This window comes from Pelophylax lessonae (genome assembly GCF_965119305.1).
Source record: "Pelophylax lessonae genome assembly, chromosome: 2".
NCBI classification, from domain to species: Eukaryota; Metazoa; Chordata; class Amphibia; order Anura; family Ranidae; genus Pelophylax; species Pelophylax lessonae.
The window spans coordinates 465,906,211-465,928,623 of NC_138769.1; the positions used below are offsets into that span (position 1 = coordinate 465,906,211).

General features: G+C 42.8%; 1 protein-coding gene across 2 annotated transcripts in view; it reads left to right on the forward strand.

The window, feature by feature from the left end:
• LOC309547449 (growth hormone-regulated TBC protein 1-like) overlaps positions 1–22,413 on the forward strand; it is a 122,121-nt gene that overhangs the window by 34,593 nt on the left and 65,115 nt on the right. For both annotated transcript variants that reach the window (XM_082247308.1, XM_082247307.1), the window contains one exon: positions 7,124–7,248. In XM_082247308.1, coding sequence (XP_082103434.1) covers positions 7,124–7,248 — 125 coding nt within the window. The remainder of the gene's footprint in view (positions 1–7,123; positions 7,249–22,413) is intronic.

The following is a 22,413-nucleotide window of genomic DNA, read 5'->3' on the forward strand; positions in this document are numbered from 1 at the left end:
TGTATCTCTTTATTGGTGGTCAAGCCATAGAGACTATTTACGTAAAATAAAATTTCTATCGCAGAGGATGCTTGGAATTTGGCTTGTAGTTCAGTGCACACTTATGAGAAAGCTGTAAGCTAATCAAACATGCACAATGAGATTCTCTGTGAGAATTCTGTACATCAGTAGTGTACAGAGCACATCAGATGGCCATATTGCAAAGTAGAAATGTTTGCATTTATGTTGACCGGTTTGGATAACTGCAGTGCCTGCACATTTGAAAAAAAAAAAAGGATGTTTAATAACATAGAATTACAAATGGCATTATGTATGAAAATGTACCACAAACGTCTAGCTGCCCATAGCAACCAGTTAAAATCTGTTTAATTTGCAACTCTGGACTACAGTAACTGCAGTTGTAGACTGACTTGTCACATTTTCCATTCACAGGCCCAGAATGCCTTGTGTTGCAATAATAATCAAAAATAGAATTTCAACTAATCTGACCAGTGTAAAAGTATAAATGCCATAGACTTAAGCATCAAGACAATGCCACGTGTACATTGTCACCAATGCACTTAAAAAGAGTCTTGTTAGACACAGTAATACTTTGCTAATGTTAATATTTACTACAGCTTTATTAGTTTAAAATTTGCAAAATATGTTTAGAAAACTAAGCACTTACAGTTGGATAAAAAAACTACAAGTACTATTTTTGTGGTGCTTTCATCACAAGCCAAACGGCTTCTGAATGCTAATATCTATATTTATCTTAAAGGAGATTTACTGAAAAGGAAAAAAGCTGAGGCCACAGGAACATGATGCATAATGTCAATGTCACAATCACAATTTAGAAAAGCTTTCCGAGCTATTTAAGGACAATATAATATAGCAGGCATCACTAAATTGCAGACTGCGGTCCAGACCTGGGCCAAATGAAAGTTCTATCTGGACTGCCAGCCAGTTCCCAGCATCCAATGATGCCCTGTGCATGCCCTGCAGCCTGCTCCCAGCATAGCAGAAGGAAAGAAGTGGAACCTCCTCTGTGTAGACCAGGGATCCTCAAACTACGGCCCTCCAGCTGTTGCGGAACTACACATCCCATGAGGCATTGTAAAACTCTGACATTCACAAACATGACTAGGCATGATGGGAATTGTAGTTCCTGAACAACTGGAGGGCCATAGTTTGAAGACCCCTGGTGTAGACCTTCAGCTTTCTTGTCCTTTGCGTATCTGGGGCTAAAAGGTATGGGAGTGCTCTGGTGGGGACACTTGATGTAAGTAGGCACTTTGCTGTGGACAGTGGTGTAATGGGGCACTCTGATGGGAACACCTGGTGTAAGAGAACACTCTGGTAGGAACGACTGATGTAAGGGGATACAGTAAAGTTTGACAGTAAATATTATTCAAATACTATAAAAAGTACACATTGCTTAATTGTTGATGGACATTACATGACTACATTCAGGCCCAGACTGGGAAAAAAATAAGCCTAGGAATTTTAAACTGAGCATCTCTTCTTAAATTTTATTTATTCATTTTTTTTAATCCACTTACAAATGACAACTACCAGTTTCTCAATGTCTTGAAGTTATATTTAACCTGTTTTTGTGGCTAGAAAATGATTTAGAACCCCTAAACATTACAGTGCCTTGAGAAAGTAATTATACCCCATGACATTTTCCACATTTTATTACAACCAAAAACCTAAATGTATTTTATCAGGATTTTATAGACCATACAAAGTGGCACATAATTAAAGTGGTTGTAAACCCACCTTTTATAACTTGTATCTATACTTAAGCCTATAATAAGGCTTACCTATAGGTACTAAATATCTCCTAAACTTGCACCGTTTAGGAGATATTTACATTGCATGCAGCCGATGACGTCATTGGCGCATGTGCTCTGAAGAAACGGCTGCCCGTGCCATTTCTGCAGAGCTCTGTGCCATGACCGGCAGCACCCGCACACATGCACGGGAGTGATGTCACGTGGTTCCGGCCAGTAATACAGCTGGAGCCCGCAGACCCGGAAGGAAGACGGGCAAAGATGGATGCGGCCACCAGCGGGGACAACGCAGACTTTGTTTGAGTCAATACTTTATAGAACCGCCTTTTGCTGCAGTCTTTTTGGAGAAGTCTCTACCAGCTTTGCACATCTAGAGAATGAAGTTTTTGCCCATTCTTCTTTGCAAAAAAGCTCAAGCTCTGTCAGATTGGATGGAGAGCATCTGTGAACAGCAATTTTTAAGTCTTGACACATATTTACAATTGGATTTAGGTCTGGACTTTGACTGGGCCATTCTAACGCATGAATAGGCTTTGATCTAAACCATTCCATTGTATCTGTATGTAGCTGTATGTTTAGGGTCGTTGTCTTGCTGGAAGGTGAACCTCCGCCCCAGTCCCAAGTCGTTTGCAGATTCTAAGAGGTTTTCTCCTAAGATTGCCCTTTATTTGGCTCCATCCATCTTCCCATCAACTACGACCAGCCTCCCTGTCCCTGCTGAAGAAAAGCATCCCCACAACATAAAAACCACGCACCGCTCCAGGGGAAATGCCTTCAAAGAATCTGTACAGTAACAGCACAGGTGCAGGGTGCAGGCTCAATGTGCAAGCCATATAGAACAAAAAGTGTGTCTGGACAGCTGCACTCCAATGCAAATATTTATTGAGAAGAGGATAAAATACCACAGCATACAGAGATACGGATCAAAGACTGCTGACGTGTTTCACACTACTAACAGTGCTTAATCATAGCTATCCCCACAACATGATGCTGCCACTGCCATGTTTTCATGGGTTCAGGGTGATGTGCAGTGTTAGTTTTCTGCCAACTATAGCTTTTTCTTTAGTCCAAAAAGTTCAATTTTGGTCTTCTCTGACCAGAGAACCCTCTTCCACATACAGTGCATAGCGAAAGTGTTCGGCCCCCTTGAACTTTTCGACCTTTTTCCACATTTCAGGCTTCAAACATAAAGATATAAAACTGTAATTTTTTGTGAAGAATCAACAACAAGTGGGACACAATCATGAAGTGGAACGTAATTTATTGGATATTTCAAACTTAGTTAACAAATAAAAAACTGAAAAATTGGGCGTGCAAAATTATTCAGCCCCCTTAAGTTAATACTTTGTAGCACCACTTTTTGCTGCGATTACAGCTGTAAGTCGCTTGGGGTATGTCTATCAGTTTTGCACATCGAGAGACTGAAATTTTTGCCCATTCCTCCTTGCTAAACAGCTCGAGCTCAGTGAGGTTGGATGGAGAGCGTTTGTCAACAGCAGTTTTCAGTTCTTTCCACAGATTCTCGATTGGATTCAGGTCTGGACTTGGCCATTCTAATACCTGGATAAGTTTATTTGTGAACCATTCTCCATTCTCCATTCCATTGTAGATTTTCCTTTGTTTTGGATCATTGTCTTGTTGGAAGACAAATCTCCGTCCCAGTCTCAGGTCTTTTGCAGACTCCATCAGGTTTTCTTCCAGAATGGTCCTGTATTTGGCTTCATCCATCTTCCATCAATTTCATGTTTGACAGTGGGGAGTGTGTGTTTAGGGTGATGAGCTGTGTTGCTTTTACGCCAAACATAACATTTTGCATTGTTGCCAAAAAGTTTGATTTTGGTTTCATCTGACCAGAGCACCTTCTTCCACATGTTTGGTGTGTCTCCCAGGTGGCTTGTGGCAAACTTTAAACTACACTTTTTATGGATATCTTTAAGAAATGGCTTTCTTCTTGCCACTCTTCCATAAAGGCCAGATTTGTGCAGTATACGACTGATTGTTGTCCTATGGTCTCCCACCTCAGCTGTAGATCTCTGCAGTTCATCCAGAGTGATCATGGGCCTCTTGGCTGCATCTCTGATCAGTCTTCTCCTTGTATGAGCTGAAAGTTTAGAGGGACGGCCAGGTCTTCGTAGATTTGCAGTGGTCTGATACTCCTTCCATTTCAATATTCTCGCTTGCACAGTGCTCCTTGGGATGTTTAAAGCTTGGGAAATCTTTTTGTATCCAAATCCGGCTTTAAACTTCTCCACAACAGTATCTCGGACCTGCCTGGTGTGTTCCTTGTTCTTCATGATGCTCTCTGCACTTTAAATGGACCTCTGAGACTATCCTAGTGCAGGTGCATTTATACGGAGACTTGATTACACACAGGTGGATTCTATTTATCATCATTAGTCATTTAGGTCAACATTGGATCATTCAGAGATCCTCACTGAACTTCTGGAGAGAGTTTGCTGCACTGAATTAAAGGGGCTGAATAATTTTGCACGCCTAATTTTTTAGTTTTTATTTGTTAACAAAGTTTGAAATATCCAATACATTATGTTCCACTTAATGATTGTGTCCCACTTGTTTTTAATTCTTCACAAAAAATACAGTTTTTTTATGTTTGACCTGAAATGTGGCAAAAGGTCGAAAAGTTCAAGGGGGCGAATACTTTCGCAATGCACTGTATTTGCGGTGTCCCCACGTGGCTTCTCACAAACTGCAAACAGGACTTCTTATGGCTTTTTTTCAATAATAGCTTTTTTCTTGCCACTCTTCCATAAAGGCCAGATTTGTAGAGTGCACAACTAATAGTTGTCCTGTAGACAGATTCTCCCACCTGAGCTGTGGATCTCTGTAGCTCCTCCAGTGTTACCAAGGGCCTCTTGGCTGTTTCTCTGAATAATGCTCTCCTTGCCTGGCCTTTCAGTTTAGGTGGATGGCCATGTCTTGGTAGGTTTGCGGTTGTGCCATACTTTCTTTCTTTTTTTTTTTTTTTTATCCCTGACCTGTCTGCTGTGTTCCTTTTGCCTTAATGATGCTGTTTGTTCGCTAAGATTCTCTAACAAAGCTGTATTTATACTGAGATTAAATTACATACAGGTGGACTCTATTTACTCATTAGGTGACTTCTGAAGGCAATTGGTTCCACTAGATTTTAGTTAGGGATATTAGAGTAAAGGGGGCTAAATACAAATGCCCGCTACACTTTTCAGATATTTGTAAAAAATGTTGAAAACCATTTATCATTTTCCTTCCACTTAACAATTATGTGCCACTTTGTGTTGGTCTATCACATAAAATAAAATATATATATACGTTTTTGGTTCTAACATGACAAAATGTTAATGTCAATGGGTATAAATATTTTTCAAAGCATTGTATATATTTTTAAAAGCAGAGGTCCTAGAGAATAAAGTAGTGGGTTTTGCAACTTTTTATGTCACACAGTTTTTTAAATTCAGTGTTTTGGGTAAAAATACACGTTTTTGAGTTTTAGTGCAAAAAAAATAGAATACATAACCTATTTTTTTGTACAACCTATAAAAGATGATGTTATGCTGAGTAAATGGATACCAAACATGTCACGCTTTAAAATTGCGCATGCCCGCGCCACGGCGACAACGTACATTTTACTATCCAGAGGCGACATTTTATAGTTCTTACAGGTTACCATTTTAAATTTACAGAGAAGGTCTGGTGCTAGAATTACTGCCCAGGATCTGCCATTTGCAGTGATACTTCACGTGTGGCACAATTGCTGTTTGCGTGTGTGCGGGACTGACACATGTGTTCGCCTTTGTGTGTAAGCACACGGGGACAGGGACACCTTTTTTTTTTTTACATTTTTTTTTTTAAAGTTATCACTTTTATTGCTGTCACAAGGAATTTCCCCCTCCATTTGGAGACTGGGCCGCAGGGCAGTATTCCAACATGAGAACGACCCCAAACATACCTCTAAGATGACCACTGCATTGCTAAAGAAGCTGAGGGTAAATGTGATGGACTGGCCAAGCACGTCTCTAGACCTAAACCCTATTGAGCATCTGTGGGGCATCCTCAAATGGAAGGTGGAGGAGCACAAGGTCTCTAACATCCCCCAGCTCCGTGATGTCGTCATGGAGAAGTGGAAGAGGACTCCAGTGGCAACCTGTGACGCTCTGGTGAACTCCATGCTCAAGAGCGTTAAGAGGGTGCTGGAAAATAATGGTGGCCACACAAAATATTTACAGTTTGGACCCAATTTGGGACATGTTCACTTTGGGGTGTACTCACTTTTGTTGTCAGCAGTTCAGACATTAAGGACTGTGTGTTGAGTTATTTTAAGGGGGCAGCAAATTTACAATGTTATACAAGCTGTACACTCACTACTTTACATTGTAGCAAAGTGTCATTTTTTTCAGTGTTGTCACATGAAAAGATATAATAAAATATTTACAAAAAATATGAGGGGTGTTCACACTTTTGTGAGATACTGTAGTTAAAAATGGATGATAGTGGTTGTACATGTGCATGACTAAACTGCAGACCAGCTTGTGATGTGTGATAGGAGAGAGATATTGGGATGCTTCCTCTAACCGCAGAATCTTTTCTGTAATCAGATTTTTGTCACTGTAAGCACACAGTCAGTTGGGACTGAATAAGTGAATTCTAGTTCAGATCTATTCTTTTAGGATGTTGCAACATTGTTTTAAAGAAGCATGTAATAAGTCTCCCTTTTTTAATTAGCCCTCGTTCACATGCAGCTTTGAAATCGTGCTACTTCATCTGAAATCGCACAATATCAAAGCCACATGTTAGTGTGACTTGGAAGACATCTGTGTGGCTTCCTGCACACATGTCCATGCAAGTTGCACCCAAAATCGCCAAAAGTAGTGCAGGTACTACTTTTTTCAAATTCAATGCAGCACCGTAAAGTTGGCACAGATTTGAACAGTGCCATTGTCGACAATAGGGTGCGACTTGTCATGCGATTTGACCTGTTAAATCACATGACAAGTCTCTCTGGGTAGAACGGGGCCAAAAAAGTAGTGTTAGATGCCTATTATCACTGCAACTGTACCATATTACACATGCCCGGCCCCAATCTCTCTACTGTATTGTAGATGGATAGAAGGAACATACACGCAGTCCCTATATTCACAATTACCTAGTTTTACCAGACCTGAATAAATAATGAACTGAAGTGGCAAAGATAAATCCACTGTAAGAGTCCCTTCTACACAATGCGGGTATTAGTGCAGGGGTTTATTTTTAATACAACTTTTCTTAACAACTTTTGTGATATGTATCGTTTTTTTCCTGTATTAGAGGATCTAGCAAGCTCAAGGAAATTGCAATTTTATTGTCTCTTCTTCCAGATCTAAACAGAACATTTCCTGATAATGTGAAGTTCCGTAAAGATGCAAGCCAGTGTTTACAGCCAATGCTGCATAATGTTTTAGTGGCTTATGGCCACCATAATAGCAGTGTAGGCTATTGCCAGGTAGGTCTCTATAATTTGACTTCCTACATAGATGGTTACAACCTTTATGTGTTTCTTTTTTATTTTTATTTCTTTATAGGTTGTATATGCATTTAGTAGGCATACAGAAAGACAGGGTGTTGCAGTATTGAACCCTCAAGAGGCAAAAATTACACAGTACTGTATACAGATCAATGACATTCAATCTGTGAACAAATAGGCCACGGTCCAGAAGTATAGCATTAAGATTATCTGTATATTATTGCTAGCTGCAATTCTAAATAGGTATGATATAACCAGCAATTGGATACAAAGTAGTTCTACTTGCATGCTCTGTGAAATATTGCACAGCGCAGTCCCTTATCGTCTCTTTGCTAGTGCTGTCTGATCCTCCCTCCTTCAGGCACCTCCTCAGCAATCCGGATACTCAGACACCCGTGGGTACGTTCTTGAGGTGGGCTGTGGCGTCTATGCGCATAGTGTTGGAAAGCCACTCCCCGCTCCCTCCTCACAAGAGCTTGTATGAGCCATAGGCTCTATGGCTTCTACGTCGGAGTGTCTCCTATGAGACCAGGAAGTGACGGGAGCGGTGCTGCATCCAAGACAGTGCTGGGGCAGTGACAGGAGTCAGGTAAGTGTTTAGAAATGGGGGTGGGTAGGACAAGTAGTGAGGCATTTTCTTTTTTTTTTTTTACCTTAACCACTTGCTGCCCACGCCAATTCTGATACTTCTCACATACATGTAAACTTCTTTTTTTTTTTTTTTAAACTAGATTATTACTTTTAACTCCCGAACAGTTTTATATTTTTTTTGAAAATGTAGGCCCTGGGGAAAAAAAGTGGTGATTGTGGCAATTTTTTGTGTGCAGCGGGTAATTAAATGCAAATTATTAGGAAAAAAGCTTCAATAAATCTTTTTGGAATATCTAAAAGATTACATTACACCGAGTGAATAGATACCTAACCTGTCATGCTCTAAAATATTTCCATAGGCGACCGCTTTCAAAGCCTTTACAGTTTACCACTTTAGAGCTTAACAGGAGGTCTGATGCTGGAACTATTGCTCTTACTCTGATGTTCTCAGCAATACCTCACATGTGTTGTATGATCACAATGTATGTGTGCATTCGCTTTTGCATGTGGAGATGGGGTGCTTTACATTTTTTTTTTTTTTTTTTTTTTAACCTCAACTTTATTATTATCACAAGGGATAAACAACATTCCCTGTGATATCATGGGTTGTAACGGGTACTCTTTACTGATATATTTGGGGTCTATTAGATGCCCTCTAAAGCATCTGATCATGCCAAAGTTGGTTTGATCAGGTGCTTTACAAGGTGGTAATGACGTGTAAACAAAGCCAGAAGTGGCAAATTTTTTGTCGCTTCCAGTATCTTACACTATAGAGATTTTTTGGCAATGGAAGTTCCTCTTCCATCTATTTATTATGTTGACTTGACCACCCACTTCAGTCAATGGGCAGTGGCAGGAGAGGGCGATAGCTGCTCTGATCACTTTCTCATTATCCAGTGTTACTGGCTTTAAAAAAAAAAGATACAGGATGATGTCTGCAGTCACAACGGGAAGTAGTTAATTCAGAGTATGCACAAAGGTAAAAAAATAGACCAACAATCAATTTTGGGCTTATGCAAGTATCCGGGTAGCTAATCTTAGGGTTTTTTTTTTCCTTCATGTAGAGAATGCATTCAGGTAAAAAAAATAAATAAAACTTTAGCCTTTGCAACCACCTTAGAAATGTACAGGTCATGACTTCCAGTAGACAAAGCCTTGCATTTTTTAATCCATATACCCCATTGACACAGAAACCCATAATAGTTAAGCAGAGAATATAACTTTCACACACATTCACTGCTAGAGAACCATCCATTAATTTTTTTTTTTTTTTTTTTTAAGGGATAAGTTTATTCAACTTTTATAAACATGACCGCAACTACAAAAGCTTTGCAGTAATAAGACAAAGCTTATCAAACTAAGTAGTACAGCGGGACACAGCTCGGTCAAATAGGCAAAAGAAAGGGAAAGACATCCATTTATGTATACCAAGTAATCTCTGTGCAAAAAAAAAGAGCAGAATGGTCACATCTTATCAAAACATTGTGGGAAAGAAATGAACTTTGCACAGTGTATCGTATGTTCAATAACACCAAGGGTGATTCTGGAGCAACCGTAGCTTGTCTAAAATCCAAATCTTAGTAAATTGCTTAGGACAGCCTCTTGCTTCATAGGTTAATTTTTACGTCGTTTTTGTTCAGTTGTTTAGTCGTGTCCGACTCTTCGTGACCTCATGAACCATAGCGCGCCAGGCTTTTCTGTCCTCCACTGCCTCCCGGAGCTTGCTTAACTTCATGTCCATTGTTTCGATGATATCTATCCATCTTGTTTTCTGTCGTCATTTTTTCTTTCCATGTTTCACAGCATCAGGCTCTTTTCCAATGAGTCCTCTCTTTGCATTAAGTGGCCAAAAATATTCGAGTTTTAGCTTAAGGATCTGTCCTTTCAGTGAATATTCAGGTTTGTTTTCCTTCAGGATTGACTGGTTTGATCTTCTTGCCATCCACGGGACTTTCAAGAGCCTTCTCCAACACCATAGTTCAAAAGCATAAATTCTGCAGCGTTCAGCCATCCTTATGGTCCCAACTTTCACAGCCATAGGTTACTACTGGGAATACCGTAGCTTTTGACTATATTGCACTTTGTCAGTAGGGTAAGGTCTCTGTGCTTTTTATATTGTTGTCTGGGCTTGCCATTGCTTTCCTCCCGAGAAGCAAGCGTCTCCTAATTTCATGGCTACAGTTACCGTCTGCCATGATCTTGGAGCCTAGGAAGATAAAATATGTTACTGTTTCCATTTCTTCTCCTTCTATTTGCCAAGTAGTGATGGGACCAGTTGCCATGATCTTAGTTTTCTTAATGTTCAATTTCAGACCAGCTTTTGTGCTCTCCTCTTTCACCTTCATTAAGAGACTCTTCAGTTCTTCACTTTCTGCCATTAGTGTGGTATCTATCTGGATGTCGTAGGTTGTTATTTCTCCTTGCAATCTTAATTCCCGCTTGTGATTTGTCAATCCTGGGATTTCGCATGATGTACTCTGTATGTATATAGGCTAAATAAGTAGAGTGACAATATACATCCTTGCCGCACTCCTTTCTCAATTTTGAACCAGTCAGTTGTTCCATGTTCTGTTCCAACTGTTGCTTCTTGACTTGCATACAGATTTCTCAGAAGACAGGTGAGGTGGTCTGGTATTCCCATTTCTTTGTTTTTGCTACATCTTGTTGTGATCCACACAAAGGCTTTACTGTAGTCCATAAAGCAGAAGTAGACATTCCTCTGGAACTCGCTTGCTTTCTCAATGATCCAGCGCATGTTGGCAATTTTATCTCTAGCTCTGCTGCCTCTTCAAAATCCATCTTGTACTTGTGGTAGCTCTTGGTTCACATACTGCTGAAGCCTAGCTTGTAGAATTTTCAGCATAACCTTGCTAGTGTGTGAGATAAGTGTGATCGTACGGTAGTTTGAACATTCTTTGGCGCTGCCTTTATTTGGTATCGGAATGTAAACTGACCTCTTCCAGTCCTGTGGCCATTGCGTTTTCCTCAATTTGTTGAATTTTTACACAGGGAGAGCCTTATTGAGCAAAGTGAGCCAAAATGAAAGGGAGGAAGGAATTGAGAACTTTAGCTTTTTTGGCATAAAATAATAAAAACCGTAGAAGTTTTTTCCTCCCTGCAGGAAGAGTATTCTCTTCAACATATCCCAATAAACAGTGTAAGGGATTACAAGTATTAGGAATTTGGAGGGTTGTGCTAACAAAGTTAGTGATTTCAGACTAATAAGCTCGAATACATGGACAGTCCCAGACCATATAATAAAATGAGCCCATATTCCCTGTACATTTAGTGCAGGTGGGAGATGTGAGTCTACTCATCCGACATGGGGGGTGTTGTAAGAGCGATGGAGAAATTTTGTTTGCAACACTCTCTCGGGCAAAAATAACCATTGGGGATTTTAAGGGTAAGGTTTCCTGCCACACCTCAGGCATATCAGGAACCAGAGGTCTTTCTGTAGCAAGAAAGGTAGATTTGATCCTGTCCAGGGCTGGGATATATCCCTACAGGCCAGTTAGCCTAACATCAATAGTCTGTAAGATATTGGAGGGGATGATGAGGGCTTATATAAAATACTTTAGTAATGAAAACGGTATCATTAGTAGAAACCAGCATGGATTCATGAAAAATTGCTCTTGCCAGACCAATCTATTAACCTTCTATGAAGAAGTGAGCTGCCATCGAGAAAGTCCTGTGGATGTGGTGTGGTGTATCTGGATTTTGCAAAGGCATTTGTTTTCCTCCACAAACGTTTACTGTACAAACTAAGGTACATAGGTATTGACCATAGAGTGAGTACCTGGATTAAAAGCTGGCTTCAGGGGCGAGTCCAAAGGGTGGTGACAAATGGAGTACTTGGAATGGTCTGGTGTGGAAAGTGGGGTCCCCCCAATGATCTGTCCTGGGACCAATACTATTTAATTTATTCATAAATGACCTAAAGGATGGGATAAACAGCTCAATCTCCGTAATCTCTGGAGAGAGCCCAGAGAAGGGCAACAAAGCTAATAAAGGGACTTGGAGGATCTTGACCATGAGGAAAGACTACACGCATTGAACTTATTCTCTCTTGAGAAGGGATGCTTGAGAGGGGATATGATATCAATGTACAAATACCGTACTGGTGACCCTAGCATATGGAGCAAACTATTCAGCGAAAGGGAATATAAAAGGACTCGCAGCCATTTGCTAAAATTTGAAGAAGAGCGGTGTAACCTTAAACTGCGTAAAGGGTTCTTTACCGTCAAAGCGGTAAGGATGTGGAATTCCCTTCCACAAGCAGTGGTGTCAGCGGGGAGCATTGATAGTTTAAAAAAACTATTATATGGGCACCTTAATGACCACAGTATACAGGGGTAGACAATGTACTATTGACATAAACCCTTATATACACACACACACACACACACACACATCATAAGTTGAACTGGATGGACTGTTTTTTTTTTTTTTTTTTCAACCTCACCAACTATGTAACTTCACATCCTAGTCTTGTCAGGCTGGAATTAACACATAAAATGGGAGGTATAGGCTATGGTGGCCCAATATCTGTCCATACAGGACAAAGTACCTTGACTAGGCTGCTCTCATAACCGCTGAACCACATCGTCCCACTAGCTTCTTCAAATAGCCTAGAATTTAGCCCATAATCAATTAGGCAGCAGAAGAAAAAGAAAAAAAAAAAACATAGTAGGTCTTGATGTATCAAAACCAATCATGATGGCCCACCAAGGCAAATATCATCTGTCATCCAGGAAGCATACAAATGATAAATTGGTATGGAGTCCCCCCGAGTGTATTGTGCCCAGGGTGTGTATCCACAAGGTCTCGCCTTGCAAGAGAAAACGGTCATGGTTGCCAACTCTAGCAGGTCACTTGACATTTTCAATCACCATACCCCTGAGCTAATCAGTCTATTGTTTGTGCATAACAAAGTGCACTGCCACTGATTTGTTTGGGTCAATTTGTTCCCCTTTCTCTGCCTTTTGATAGGGCCACCCTAATGTCACTCCTGTGTCCTTGGAAGTGTCTTTTGAATGGACCAGTTGTTTTGCCAACATATATCAACATATATTAGTGTTGTATTTAAGGATATAAACACAGAATTCTGTTACAGTTCAGGTACTTATGTATACAGTATTTGTATCCCCTATTTGGATGTGAAAAATTACCCACATATGAGTCATTTGCACATGTTACAATTATGGCATTTATAACAACCGGTTTTCTGAGAGATTCTGGGTGGGGATTTTGCATGCTTATGTTTGAGGTGAGCATAAACCAGAAAATCTCAGAGTCTTATTGCGTTTATGTGGAATTAAGTGCATGGTTTTGAGTTTGGGTGTCCAGAAGCTGTCAGTCTACAGTATATTTTAATTTTCTGTTAAAGCTTGTCTGATCCATTCAGACTCTCGATTTTAAATGTATGTATAACCAGTGGTCAGGCAGTCAGTTGGGCGTATTTGGGAAGAGCTGTTGTAGATTGGCTAAAGCTCGATCAAGCACCTTAGTAGGGTATCCCTGCTACAAGAATTTATGATACAGATTAATAGTTTTTTTGTCATCGTCTGAAGAGATCCATGAGATCCTCATGAACTGTGAGATGGGTAGGCTGTTAAGGAGATGTTTGGGATGTGCACTTCAGTAGTGTAGTAATCTGTTCCTGTCAGTGGGTTTAGAAATGTAACCAAGGTATTCTAATAATTGGTAATACTGCCTGGTGAAATGTATGAAATAAACCGAACCCCCGGAGAAAATATGGTTCAAGAAGAATGAAAAATTCAGCACCATCGCTGGCCCAAATGCCAGTGTACTCTACTAGATCTGTGATTGCTTCTTGGGTTTTTGGCTTTCGGGACATGTTTCAGATTTGCAGGGCTGGCAACTGGTGTTCTGTTCACACATTCTCATCTAATGCCAGCTGCAGGCATAATGCATAATGTCCTCCGGGTAGCACTTTGAGCTGCAAGCGGCACGCAGTTGTAATGTTTTTTTTCGGGTGTTTGCTGTGCTGCAGACCTTCAGTTGAACTGTTTAGGGTGTTCCAAAAGTTTGACTTCCTGTGCCCCCCCCCCATGATCGAGTATACCAAAAAGATTTTCTTGGAGTCTGTTGCCATCCCTCTCTTAATTATGATCATGCTCTGGTCACTGCTTTGCCATTAAACTGAGGCATGCTCATAGTAGAAGGGGTTATCCTTGGCTGACCTAATAGGTTTTTGTTTTTTGTTTTTTTGCGCTAATGTCTAATCTTCCTGTCGGCAGCAAAATATCCCATAGGTTTAAGGCTTCCTATGTCCGTCAATGGTGAGTACAACTTTTTTTTTTTTTTTTTTTGTATTCTGCCTTTTGAAATCTCTTTAAAAAAGCCAATTTGTGTGTGTCTAACTACATATAAAACAGTCTGTATTCTTTTCAATCTTCCATGGGCTTGGATGCATGGCTAAGAAGCTACTGAAAGTCCCTCTTCATAAATATCCTGTCCTGTTCTGCCCAGGAGCTCAGCAACACTGTCGCTATGGCTGCAGTTGTAAAGTTGGCAAGCATGGCTTGCTGGAATTCTTTTCTCTAGAAGGAACCAGACCGTGCAAAGTATCTCAATGAAGTTTCTGGAAAATACAGCTTGAAATGTGAATCCTATTAAACCTGATTGCATTTCCTTATACACAATCAGTTCAACAGCGGATTATGTTGGTTCATTTAAAAGTTGTTTTGTGAGCTGCATCATTTATGCAGATTCTTAATTCTTTATGCATGATTGGAAACATTCCACTGATTGTTTGATATTGTAAAAAGTCATTAATAATGGCTAGCACCAATAAGCCCTAGTGATGGTTTTCTGTATTTTTCTAAATGGAATGCTGTTTAATTAAGTTTGTAGTAATCTGTAACCAAAAATGTTTTTGATAAGTTACAAAATAATTTAAAGGTTTAATTCACCTTTATAGAAAAACTGTAAAAGTAATTCATCACCAGGCCCCCCTCCCCATCCCGCCCTGGTTCCTGCTGTATTTACTGCTGGCAATCCTCAGCTGTCAGGTCTCCCGTATCTATTCCACTAATCTGGATACTTGAAATCCCTACTGCTCCCTTTCATCTTCGCCATGTACTGCCAGGACATACCAGATGGAATCGAATTAGCGCTGTCCATGTGATGGCACTAACCACTCAGAATCCATCTGGTCCGTCCTGGCAGCACATGACTGAAAAGAGAGAGCGAGTATCAGGGAATTAAAATTTCTCTATCGCTCATTGACAGACGTAGTCTTCTTGATTCTCAAGAGCTGGGTTATGTTGTCTCCGCAGGAGTAGGACTAGGCAGAAAGACAAAACGTTCTGGCTCCACCTTAGGGGCAGTCCCTGAGGGTATATCCTCCCTCTCTCTGCTACAGGGAATCAGTTTTTTTCTGTCTAGTCAGGAGTAAGGACCTAAGTTCCTTGCTGGGATCTTTTGGTCCTGGCAAGACTTTTTTTCTTTAAGAAAAAGACATTTTTTAGGTAGTTTTCTCCAGTGTTTTTTTCCTGTGAGATCTTCAAGCAAAAATGCCGGACTGGGCGACACTTGTGGTCACCCCAGCCGGCCTACGAGCGCGCGCAGACCATGGCATTGCGCTTGGTCGGCCGCGACATATTCAAGTAAGTATGCGGGGCCGGGCGACGGGCTGGATGTTGAGATCCAGTGGTCACCCCGGTTTCTGCCTACGAGCGCGTGCAGACCAGAGCTCCGCGCTGGGTCGGCCGCGACGGAGTCCCAGTGAAGGGACTGACTTTGCGAGTTAAAAGTCTCGCTTGGACGCCAGGTACCAGAGAGTCGAGGCGTCCGGAGTGGTCCACAAACCCCCACCCCGGTGGAGAGGGTATTGCGAAGAGAGGGTGCCTGTCGGTTCGGTATGGTGAGTAAACGTTCCCTTTTTTTCCTCGTTATGAGGCAGTATGTATTATGGGCCCCTCCATATATGGTCAGTATATATCTGATACTTACAAGTCCCCCTTGTAATACAGCATGTGTTTGTGGGAAGTGGACTTGGTTTAAGAGCTAACACTCTACCCAGCAGACTGTAACATTACAGCAGACATAGGAGGTATAATCCTACCTTATGTGTAGTGTATCTTCTGTAGATCCATATATCGCCTCTTAGCAGAGATGCAGGTGGATGTGCTGGGAAAACGATTTCGGCGGTCCGCCGCCATTTTGCCGTAGACCGAATGCATGTATGTCCTCAGGTCACGCCGGCCGCCATGTTTTTGGAGTCTTATGTCTCTTCTATGGGGGCGGCCATGTTTTGTGAGCCCAGCTACCTCGTGGAGAGCTGGGAACGCCGGAAGGCGTACACAGGGGGCGGAGCCACGCCTTCTACCCGGGAAAAAGCAAACAGCTCCTTCCAGTCTGTGTAAGACAGACGCTGACTGCAGTTGGTTGGAAACTGCACTGCATCGGTTGGTGAGCCTTGGGGGTCCCGCTCTCTCTCTCTGTGGGATCGAGAAGCAGGTACTCTGAGGGGCGCTATTGCGCTAGGGGGAGACACACAAAAAAAAAAAAAAAAAAAGTTTTTTTGTTTGCTGGCAAAGGTGTCCTGTATTAACATGGACCCTGCCACTCATGTATCTCCTCCGGATCCCCTCGAGGGGTCTGCGGGATCCTCCAGCACCCCATTGACAATTGAATCATTGTCAGCTATTATGGAAACTTTTGTGTCCCGGGTGGAAGTGGCTTGTCAGGGACAGGGCGCAAGAAAGCGACCCCCGCCTAACCCCTTATTATCTGAAACCTCGGACTCAGACTCTGAGCCTATTTCTGCAGTTGCAGGTACTTCATCTGGGATTGGTGTCTCGGGTCCTGTCTCTTCAGACAGTGAGGAGGATGTTTCGGCATCCGCCATAGCCCGAGAGGAAGCGTTGGTAAACGCACTCATTGTATCTGTTCAAGAGACCTTAAGGTTACAGGGTATTCCATCAGAAATAGCTGAAACTGAAATCCCTTTTGGGACTAAAAAACGCATCAAAGTGGCGAAGGTTTTTCCATTGCCCAAATGTTTTGGCAATCCAATCGAAGAAGAATGGCGTCTGCCAAAACGCACTTTTACTATTTCTAAACGCATTGACAGGCGTTATCCGTTTGAGGAAACCCTTATTAAGAAATGGACAGAACCACCTGTGGTGGATTCACCAATTGCTAGATTGAATAAAGCCACGGTTATTCCTTTAGAAGACGCTCCGTCTTTTAAAGATCCAGTGGATCGCAAGATAGAAGCTATGTCTCGCACCATGTTTTCCTTGATTGGATCAGCTTTCAGACCTATAATAGCTATTGGTCTGGTTTCGCAGGCTGTAACTGAATGGACCAAGTGGTTACGCCGGGACTTAGAAGAGGTCCCTCAGGCGGTATCAGATTTGTTGGAACAAATGATACAGGGGTTACAGTTTGTGTGTGATGCGGCGTTAGACGCCACTCCATTATTGGCGCGAGCATCAGTCTCAGCAGTGGTTCTCAGGCGTACACTGTGGCTAAAAGGTTGGTTAGCCGACCAAGGTTCCAAAAAAGCATTGGCTAATATCCCCTTTTCAGGAGAGCGTCTATTTGGAGCCAACTTAGATGAGATCATTAAAGATCTCACGGGTGGAAAGAGCACCTTTTTACCGCAAAATTTTAAAGGTAGAGGATCTCGTCAAAGACGAGGGCCTTCTTTTTCTGCTCACAAGAGGTTTTTTCGTCCCGCGGGTGAAAAAACGAAGTCCTCCAAAGCTCCTGCAGGAGGCGTCAGGGGTCGTTGGTCGGGCAAGCAAAAGCCCGCCCCCTCCAGACCTGAAGATAAACCATCCAAAGCCTGAAGGTGCGCCCCCACCCATAACTGGGGTGGGGGGACGTCTTCGCCGGTTCCCGGATCCATGGCTTTCCAGAATCCCGGACAAATGGGTTTGCGAAGTCATAAGGTCAGGGTACAAGATCGAGTTTCGATCTCTCCCACCGGCGCGATTCTTCCCTTCCAATATCCGACTATACTCAGATCGTTTAGAAGATCTGCGGAGAGCAGTCACAGATTTACTACAACAAGGAGTGGTAGTCCACGTTCCTTGGACAGAACGGTTTCAAGGGTTTTATTCAAACCTGTTTACAATACCCAGGAAAGAGGGCAAAGTGCGTCCAATTCTGGACTTAAGAGCACTCAATTCTTTCGTCAACATAAGAAAATTCAGAATGGAGTCCATTCGCACAGTAGCAGCCTTCCTGCATCCAGGGGATGTCCTAGCGTCCATAGACATCAAGGACGCCTATCTTCACATTCCCATTTTCGCAGGACATCAGCGGTTTCTACGCTTTTCCGTAGAGGAGAACCACTATCAGTTTGTGGCGTTACCTTTCGGTCTCGCCACGGCTCCGCGGGTCTTCACAAAGGTGTTGGCCCCAATGTTGGCACTTCTGCGCCAAAGAGGTATATCGATCCTTGGTTACCTAGACGATCTTCTGCTTCATGCAGAGTCTCCTCAGACCTTGCTACAAAACATAGAAATTACTATGATTTCTTTACAGGAATTCGGGTGGCTGGTGAACCAGCAAAAGTCATTTCTGGTTCCCACCCAGAGGCTCGAATATCTGGGTCTAATTCTAGACACAGTCAGGACAAGAGTTTTTCTTCCGGTAGGGAAACTCCGAAAGATTCAATCAGCAGTCCAGTTGTTACTGTCCAACAGCTGGTCTTCCCTTCGGACTTGCATGAGGGTTCTGGGGTTGATGGTGGCTTCGTTCGAAGCAGTCCCATTTGCCCAGTCCAATACCCGAATTCTTCAGCAAGAGATTCTTCTCAGATGGAATCGGAATCCGGAATCCCTGGACAATCAGATCCGATTGAGCAAACAGACCAGAGAGTCTCTGGTCTGGTGGCTTCGGTCTCCGATGCTCAGCCAGGGAAAGTCATTTCTGCCAATATATTGGACGATAGTGACCACGGATGCCAGTCTATCCGGATGGGGAGGAATTCTCGGTCAGTTATCTGTCCAGGGACTTTGGTCCCCGGAAGAATCCAGGTTACCAATAAATGTATTGGAACTGAGAGCGATCAGACTTTGTCTGGTTCACTGGACCGAGCAGCTCCAGGGCAGCCCGGTTCGGATCCAGTCGGACAATGCCACGGCCGTGGCTTATGTCAATCACCAGGGGGGCACCAAGAGTGTCCGAGCGGCCAAAGAAGTGGCTTGCATTCTTCGCTGGGCGGAACGATTTGTTCCAGCAATCTCTGCGGTGTTCATTCCGGGGGTGGAGAATTGGCAGGCAGATTATCTCAGCCGTCAGACCCTGGATCAGGGGGAATGGTCCCTCCATCCAGACGTTTTCCACCAGTTGTGCCTACGGTGGGGCACCCCGGATGTGGATCTGTTGGCATCACGATTCAACAGGAAAGTTCAGAGATTCGTGGCTCGCTCCCGCGATCCTCTAGCAGAAACCGCAGACGCACTGATCGCCCCGTGGGGGCAATACCAGCTAATATATGCCTTCCCTCCTCTCGCGTTACTGCCAAGACTTCTTCGCAGGATAGAGGAGGAAGGAATCCCAGTAATCCTGGTAGCTCCGGACTGGCCTCGTCGAGCTTGGTACGCCGACATGGTCAGACTGGTGGCGGACGTCCCGTGGAGACTTCCTCTCAGGGAGGATCTACTGTCTCAGGGACTGATCTTCCATCCTGCTTTACGATCGCTGGCTTTAACGGCCTGGCTATTGAGACCCAGGTGCTGAAGGACAAAGGTTTGTCAGCTTCAGTTATTCCTACTCTAGTTGAAGCAAGGAAAGCGACTTCCAGAAAGATTTATCATCGCACATGAAAGTCCTACATTGCATGGTGTGAACCTTTGGGGTTCCGTCCTCGGTCTTATTCGATTAGTCGAATATTGGCTTTTCTGCAACAAGGGGTTGAGCAGAAACTGGCCTTGAGTACTATCAAGGGTCAGGTCTCAGCATTAGCCATCTTCTTTCAGAAGCCTTTGGCTACTCATTCCTTGGTGCGGAACTTCATCCAGGGGGTGCGACATCTGGCTCCGCCAGTGCACGCGCCGTTACCCCCCTGGGATCTTAATTTAGTGTTGTCGGTTCTTCAGAAACCTCCCTTTGAAGATATTAGGGAGATTCCTCTACCCACGTTGTCCCAGAAGGTGGCCTTCTTGGTGGCTATTACTTCTGCACGCAGGGTGTCAGAACTGGCCGCATTATCTTGTCGTTCACCATATCTGGTGGTTCATAGAGATAAGGTGGTTCTTCGTCCGAATCCATCCTTCCTACCAAAAGTGGTTTCAGAATTTCATCTGAATGAAGAAATTGTATTACCTTCCCTGTGTCCTAAGCCCAGTCATCCTCGGGAGTTTGCTTTACACTCCTTGGATGTGGTCCGGGCGATCAGGGTATACTTGAAAACGACAGACTCGTTTCGCAAGACGGATTCACTTTTTGTGATCCCAGATGGACCCAAAAAGGGGTTGCCTGGATCTGCCGCGACCATTTCCAGATGGATCAGACAGACGGTAGTACAGGCTTATTCTATTAAGGGTCGGGAGCCCCCGTTCCCTGTTAAGGCGCACTCCACTCGGGCACTTAGTGCGTCATGGGCCTTTCGCCATCAGGCGTCAGTGGTCCAGGTGTGCAAGGCGGCTACCTGGTCGTCGGTGCATACCTTTACTAAACATTATAAAGTTGATGTGATGGCATCGTCTGATGCCTCGTTTGGCCGCAAGGTTTTGCAGGCCGCAATTTGAGGAGACCAGTGGTCTACCTCGAGGGTTTTTTCCGTTGGAAAATTTTTCTTTAGTCTCATTCTTTGTTTATAATGAGCCTTTAAAACTTCTAGTTTGGCACCAGTTGGGCCTTCTAGATTGGATTTGATTTTGTCAATCCCACCCCTCATTTGTGGCACTGCTTCTGGATGTCCCAGCTCTTGAGAATCAAGAAGACTACGTCTGTCAATGAGCGATAGAGAAAAATGGATTTTTGTAAGATCTTACCGTAAAATCCTTTTCTCTTAAGCTCATTGACAGACTTAGTACCCGCCCCTCTATCATTGAGTTGGGTTGGGTTAAATTCTCTGTACTGCTTTAAAACAGAACTGATTCCCTGTAGCAGAGAGAGGGAGGATATACCCTCAGGGACTGCCCCTAAGGTGGAGCCAGAACGTTTTGTCTTTCTGCCTAGTCCTACTCCTGCGGAGACAACATAACCCAGCTCTTGAGAATCAAGAAGACTACGTCTGTCAATGAGCTTAAGAGAAAAGGATTTTACGGTAAGATCTTACAAAAATCCATTTTTTAATGTTTAGGTGGGGGAGCTGCCGGTGGGAAGTACAGCGGGGGGGTCCGGTGTTGGGTCACTTTTTACAGTTCTTCTGTAAGGGTGAACTAACCCTTTAACCACTTAGTATCATGCTATAGGCAAAGGACAGCTACAGCGCAGTACTATAGTTTTGGGAGGGTGTCCATAGACATCTTCCCAGTACCCTGTCCCCTGCACGCCCCCCTGTCGGAGCAGAACCCACTCTGGACCACTGTGTCCTTCAGACATAGCTCATCACAGAGCGGGATAAAGGGCCAATACCAGCGGCCCTTTACCTTGTGATCAGCTGTGTCCAATCATAGCTAATCACATGTAAACAGACTTGCCGGTTATTGGCAGTCCTTTCCTCACATGCTGTGTCTGTGTGGGGAGTGCCAATAACCAGCAAGGCTGTTTATCCTGACCTGCCCTAATTATCAGTGCAGCCTCATCGGTGAAGAAGAAAAATGTCTCTTTTGAAAAAATGTATAACTGAAACTAAAACGTATTATTTTTATTTTTTTTGCAAAGTTTTCGGTCTTTTTTTTAGCAAAAAATACAAAAACCAAGTGCTAAATAAATACCTCCAAAAGAAAGCTCTCTGTCTCAAAAAAACATATTTCATTTGGGTGCAGTGTTGCATAACTGTGCAGTTGTCAAAGTGTGACAACACTGATGGCTGAAAATTGGCCTTGGCCGGAAGGGGGTGAAAGTGCCCAGTATTGAACTTTTTAAAGCAAAACTATATGCCTTTTCTTTGGACCATAATAAGCAAGTATGCACAGAATACTTGCACTCTAGTCGCCAGGCTTTTTTCCATCATCCAGTGATCACAAGTCAGAGCTATCTCTTGTTGCTTTGTCACCTTCCATTTTCTACTGCTCTTCTTTCAGGTTCCTGACACTTATCTTGGGTCCTTGGGCAGTCATTGGCGATGTATCTCCTGTGTAAATGTAAAGGAATTGCATTGTTCCATCACTCAGCTCTGCTCTTGTCATTATACAAATGCTGGGAATGGGCTGAGAGTGAACACTGCCCTGCAATGTTCATTCGCCTTTGGGTTTATAGGCAGGATTCTCTTTAGTTCGTTTTTAATTATTATCTGCTACCATTTTTATATATATATATATATATATATATATATATATATATATATATATATATATATATATATATATATATATATATATATATATATATATATATATACACAAATCTTTTTTTTTTTTTTACTGTAATGCATTCTCTGAATTGCGGTAAAAAGACATT